The 6,721-nt window shown below is 32.9% G+C and overlaps 1 protein-coding gene across 3 annotated transcripts in view; it reads left to right on the top strand.

Annotated features, from left to right (window-relative positions):
• The first annotated feature begins 3,304 nt into the window (after window positions 1–3,304).
• The window catches only part of LOC112320144 (transmembrane protease serine 11D), a 51,006-nt gene continuing 47,589 nt past the window's right edge, over window positions 3,305–6,721 (top strand). For all 3 annotated transcript variants that reach the window (XM_045185691.2, XM_045185698.2, XM_024577587.3), the window contains exon 1: window positions 3,305–3,400. In XM_045185691.2, the coding sequence (XP_045041626.1) occupies window positions 3,393–3,400 (8 nt within the window). In that variant the 5' untranslated portion in view covers window positions 3,305–3,392. The remainder of the gene's footprint in view (window positions 3,401–6,721) is intronic.

The following is a 6,721-nucleotide window of genomic DNA, read 5'->3' as shown; positions in this document are numbered from 1 at the left end:
ACGTTCAGAGAAATCACTACTGGCCCACGCCCTCTTAGCTCATCTGCTTTTTCTTTGTTATTTTTTTCCTGCTTGTATTGTTATGACGGACACCGCTGAGTAATTCATATTTCTTTCAAAGCCCAGTCTGGTAACAGATAATAGCCTATTTGGAGATACTGTCTTCACTGTAATCTCTTCCCATCAATCTAGGCAGGTAAAATAATCAATTTCAATAGCTCAAACACTGCATAATTTATCCTTAGTCAAAATAAATTTTCTCTTTTATTTTCCACGAAAATTGTTCCTACCAGTCCTCCTAGCACTGGTTGCCTTGGTTTTGTGAATATGCAGCTGGAGGAATAGAATCAAGCCTGTGACAGGGAGGAAGAGAATGCTGATACTTTTTGCATGTCATTCTCTGTTCCTTATTCCTGCAAGGGCTGCCTCTTACAAAAAGAAAAGGTCAAGGCCTATCCTGCCACTTTCTGAGGATCTTAAGATTACAATATCTTTTGTTGTTGGCAAGGATGTGAAGAAAATGGAACTCTTGTGCACTGTTGGTGGAATTGTAAATTGGTGCAGCCACTATGGAAACAGTATGGAAGTTTCTCAAGCAATTCCACTCTGGGTATTTATCCAAAGAAATACAAAACATTAATTTAAAAGATACATGCTCCCCTATGTTCATTGCAGCATTATGGATGATAGACAAGATATGGAAGTGACCTAAGTGTCCATAGATAGATGACTTCATAAAGAAGACATGGTGCATGTGATATAATGGATTATTGCTCTGTCATAAGAAAGAATGAAATCTTAGCATTTGGAACAACCTGAATAAAGAGGATATTATGCTAAGTGAAGTAAGTCAGACAAAGGCAAATATCATGCAGTTCTTCTTACAAGTGGAATCTAAAACAAAATAAATGAACAAACAAAAAAGAAATGAACTCATAGACACAGAGAAAAATTGATGGTTGCCAGGTGGGAGGGCATTGAGGGAATAAAGAAGGTGAAGGGATTATGAAGTACAAATTGGCAGTCACAGAAGTAGTCACAGGGATGTAAAGCATAGCATAGGGAATACAGTCAATAATTGTAATAACTATGTATCAGGTCAGGTGGGTGCTAGACTTATCAGGGTGATCACTTCTTAAGTTATAGAATGTCTAATCAGTATGTTGTACACCTGAAACTAATAAATATCGTGTGCCAATTGTAACTGAAAAAAAAAAAACCACTTTTAAAAGAATCAGCATCTTTTGAACTAGTCCCTGTGAGGAGCAAATCCTTGCCTCACAAACCATAATTTCATGCCCCAGCTCTCTTTCTGTGTTGAGCTCATTACAGGCAAGCAGGAAGTCACTTTCTGAGTGAATATGTGCCACTCCCCCATACTACTCCCCTGACTCATTCCCAGGTCCTGTTGTGAATAGTGACCGGGCACCAGGGTCTGCATTAATACATTCAGGTCCGGGACACTCAAACAACATGTTTGGACGAAGATCCTACTCACTAGAAAGGCCTGTGCTGAGCACTCCAGGAAACCCAGAGGAAAGAGAACATATGCACTTGGGGGACAGTGCTGCCAACAAAAACCAGGAGACAATACCTCACAACCTTGAAAGAATAATTGAAACAAAAGTAAATTTTTTAAAGCCATTAAAATATTTAAATAATTGGCTAAATAAATTATTTTTATTTCATTTACTTCAAAGAAAAATTGGATATATTTGTGAAGGTGGTCATTGAAAGAATCATCAACAATAAAAAAATCTAAATACTTCATATTAGGAAATGGTTTCAGTATTTTATGATGGATTTATTCAGTGTAATATGATTCACCTTTGAAAATGAAACCACTAAAATTGTTAATAACTGATGAATCTATGTACTATATTTGAAACTTTTCTGTAAGTTTGAAATATATCAAAATAAAAAGCTAGAATATACTTGTTATGCAGCTCCTGGATACAAATATAGCTACTAGAAATAAAAATTACTAATATAGGGATGTACTTATGAAATAACATTAAATACAAAACACATAATACGAAGTTATATATTATGACATAACTATGTGAAAAAGGCCTGTACATGTGAAAAGTACTTAAAGTTTAACATGTGTTTGTTTAATTAATTTTTTTAAAGTTTAAAATAATACTTCATTCTTTTTACTAAAGAAAGAAAAAAACCAGAATACCAGCATGAGATACAGGATCTCATGAAAATACATAAGAGAAAGCAAGGGAAGAACCCAGTCTTTCCTGTCCCTGTTGTTTGGTTTGCGCATTATATAAAAATGTGTAATTGAACACTTCTCAAGTTGTAGCCTGGGGTGAATTTATTATTAATTATCAGTGATTTACAAGATAAAGTTATAGAATTTTAGAATTGGAAACATCCTCTAAGGCCCCCTGATTCAGCTCTTTGTTTCTCAGTAGATAAATGAAACTCTAAGAGGAATAAGTGATTTTTTTCTCCCTTGTCTACCCAATTAGCTGGTGAAAAAGCTGAGACTACAATTCAGGATTTAATACCCAATATAATTCTATTGTACATTTCTATTCTTTAGCATTCATTATTGCTCACAAAGTAACCCCAGATAAATTCCAAATTTATCTCCTACTTCTTCCCAACACACTAGACAGGAATTAGTTTTTCTCACATCCATGTTTTTCTAGCTTCTATGTTTTCTTGGGCTCATCCCCTGCCTGCAAATACCACTCAACACTCCATGCTAATTCTAAACCCCCACACACTTGTATTTCACTCCACTGTCCACTCATCTACTAGGAGAAATTAATTAGAATATTTTTTTCAAAAGATATACTTGGAAAAAGACAAAGTGATTTTTAGTTTCAACTATTCTTCTTGCTTATCCTACAACTTTGTACAGCTACTCAATTACTTCTCTGAATCTCTTCATATGCTACTGGGAAAGACAGTGTTTTGTCTCAAGAAAGGGGAGAATTTAAAGGTAGTACTACCATTAACATAAGAAAAGAATTCTCTGATAGTTCTTGGCTTACTATGGCAAAGAATGAGGTCTGCAACACTATGATAACAGGGCAAGAGTGCCACATCTTTACATGAAGAAGAAATACCCTGCAGTGTGTGGAGTGGTTGCAGACTTCCACAAGATACCTGGCGCCTGTTATGGTATTGAATCACAATTTACCAGAATGAAATTCTTCCTGATTTGTGAAATTCCCTTTCTGATTCTGTTCCCCAAGTCATACTATTGGTTCAAGTTGATTCCTTCAGACTTGTTTAACAAGTTAGGTGTGGGATTTCCTCCTTTGACATCAGCTCTTTCATAGATCACACATAATATATGACAGTCATTCATTTGAGTGAAAATCTCAGAGCAGGCAAAAACAAGGACCTCTTCATCATTCAGGATTACAATGTATAGGTAAGCCCTCTTTTTGCCTCTATAGTTTTGTAAGTTTTATTATATCTTAGAGCATATGAAAAATATACAGAAGCTTAAGAAATTTTGGCTGTGTCTAGCAATCTTCTAGTTACTTTCCTGGAAACTTCATTAACAATCTTAGATACTTTTAGATAATATGCTTGATGTTGTTTAAATAAGATTCTTGGCTGCTTGACTGATTTTTTTTGCAAAATGAAATGACTTAAACAGAGGGCTTGACATTATGACAACATATTTTTAAATAAGGAAGTGTTTTTGTTTTCATATGCTTTACTTTTCAAAAAGTAACATGTGAACTTTAAAAAATGAAATCAGTAGAAAAATTCTTCTGTTGTTTTAAAATTTTTTGAGGATTCTGTATTTTTACTCCTGGTATAGTATCATTACTAGATATTAAATATGCAATGAATCATGAAGTTTTTCTTTAAGAAAGTAACAACATTTTTCTACTTTGTATATACTTACGGTATTGTTTTCAGGTAAATTATTACTCATACTTATGAAGAAAGTAGTATTTGCCTAGTTTTTTAGTTAACAAATACTTATTTTTATATACTCTCACCAAAATAAATTGTAGCATAATCTAGAGTCAGATAGTACAATCTCAGAATTATTATACAATATAATTCGATATGTTTGTGTATGTATCTATGAGTGTACATATTGCTCCTTTTGGTTTTTTTCATGACACAGAAAAATATGATGTTACTGTGATTTTGGAAGGGGGATAAATAAAAGCATGGACAATTTGTTGGTTATGTTAAGTGTAGTTGAGTTTATTTTAAATGTCACAAACTTTAGAAAACTCAATCAAAATTCAAATTATTTTAATAATAAAATATATGTACAGGGGATTAAGATGTACAACTACCATCATAGAAGTAGTCATGGAGATATAAAAGTACAGCATAGAGAATATAGTCAATGGTACTGTAATAACTGTGTATGGGCCCACATGGTACTGAAATTATTGGAGGGATCACTTTGTAAATGATATAAATGCCTAACCACTATGCTGTACACCTGAAACTAATATATTGTATGTCAACTATAATTCAAAATTAATTAAAAAATAAAATATATGCACAATAACATAGGTTTGAATATATATGAGTTTCCAACAATAAATAAAAATTAACAATTTCCAATACATAAAGAAAATAATGCCTATTATTTCATATTCATGCAATGGATATAACAAATTCATTAAAATAAGTAAAAACCTATGGAGAAATTTATGTATCATATCTATTCTCATTTTATGTGAAAAATAAGTCACAAAATTGTATTTACTTATCAACTACCACTTTGGAAAGCTACACATGTTAAAAACTGTTGAGGACTAGACTATAAAACACCAATCATGTTTGCTGTATTAAAGTGGTGAGCTTATGAATTATATTTTCCCACTAGTCACAAACTTTTTATAACAATGTAATATATTTTAGTAATTTTGATAGAATTTGAAATGTATTTTACTGAAACATTTTTAATTTTGCAAAGGAATTTCTCTGATTTTTAAAAAATTGGCCCTTAGAAGTATGTATGTATATATCAAAAGTCATCCAAAAGAAAAAGAAGACATGTAAATAATGCAAATAAGAAAAATATGTATAATTTCAGAATTCCTTGAATCATTCTAATTTCTAAATTGATCCATCCTTATAGGAAATATGACATTCACTCAGAACCAAACTTTCCAACTATAAAGAGCTCTCCTTGGAATTTTGGTTTCTATAGATCACAATTTAAAATATGTTATCTCTTAAATAGGTAGCATCTATTAATAATTGATTTGTCCTTTTTATTAACCTAGAATAATGTAACTCCCAATTAATGTTGTTTATTTGTGGCTGGTTTTATCAGAATTAAATAGATGTATACTAAACTGATGAAATTTTGAAAATAACTTATGGATCCTCATTCACCTCTGAGGACCCAGGACTGGGAAACAATTCCTCCTGCCAACATGAATAAAGGGCAGAATTATCAGTAGGAAGGGAAGAACACATTCAAATGGGCTGGGGTGTTAAAAAAAAAAAAGACACATTTTGTTCTGACCATCTTACTTCTAAGCCAGGACATCTGTGCAAGTTTAACATTGCAAGGAATGAATTAAACCATAAATTTTCCTTCTGTGCTAGAATATTCCCACCAGCAAAAAAAAAAATGCAATTAAAAAAAATCTCAAACTTCACTATTTTCCAACTTCTTCACATGCTCTGAGAGAGCAGGGTATTCAAATAGGGTAGGAGAAATAAAATGAAAACTAATAATATATATTTTAGGTAATTCCAGATCTTTGTTAAGTAATTTTAGATAAATCTCCAGGTAATTCTGAGATATCTTTGGTTCAGAGTCGGCTGTCTTGGATTGTTTAATTACTATTTATATATAAATTAAATTCTCAGACCTCTGAAAAAAGAAGTTCTATCACAGGGCCCAGGAACTGGGGTGACTGTATTATTGGATCTGTCTTCAGATCCACTAAGAGAGTGTCTATATCCACTGAATTACTTTAAAAGTATGAGATGAACCCAGGCCAGGAGGCTAACTTGGTTGGGAAGCATTGTCCTGTATACCAAAGGTTGTAGGTTGGATCCCTACAACATTTGAAAGTCAATTTCAAAACATTTTCATCTCAATAGATACAAAAATTAATTTAAAGTACTCATTATCCAAAAAGCATTTTGACAATAAAATATCAAATATTATATTTATACTACATGAATATTTATTTGTAAATATTCATGTAAATATTCACGTAGAAAGGTAGCAAAGTAATCTTGGAGCCAGTAAAGTATAAAGATCCCCTTTAGTTAAGAATAAATAATTAAAGGAAAGTAAATGAAGGGAAAGAATAAGAAAAGTCAAAATTGAAAGAAAAACTATTTTTAAAACTACCTCCAGGAAGGAAAAAGTGCTATTTAGAGGGAAATGGACGAGGAAGCAAACCTCCAACTAAACAGTTTCTTGCTTAGGAACAAACCTGTGCTCAGAGGCTCCGTCAGAAGCTGCCCTTTTTACAGTAGACCTCAGACCGAAACTCACACTGCCCTCTAGAGTACGTGCTGCGGACCCCCAAACCTTAATCAGCAAGGAGAGCAGCAACCCACGTCAGGACTTTCTCTGTTACAGGTGTTGGTGCTGAGGCACTGGGTACACATCCTTCAACAATGCTAGAGTCAGCAAAGTATTGCTTTCATAGCTTGGTGGGTTCGGTGACTCCTAGAGAAATATACTTAAAATATCAGCATCATGAAGTTCCAAAAGAAATATTTCCATCTATTCTGTTGTTTT

Source organism: Desmodus rotundus, chromosome 4, assembly GCF_022682495.2.
Source record: "Desmodus rotundus isolate HL8 chromosome 4, HLdesRot8A.1, whole genome shotgun sequence".
Lineage (NCBI taxonomy): Eukaryota > Metazoa > Chordata > Mammalia > Chiroptera > Phyllostomidae > Desmodus > Desmodus rotundus.
This window is presented reverse-complemented; position numbering and strand designations above follow the sequence as displayed.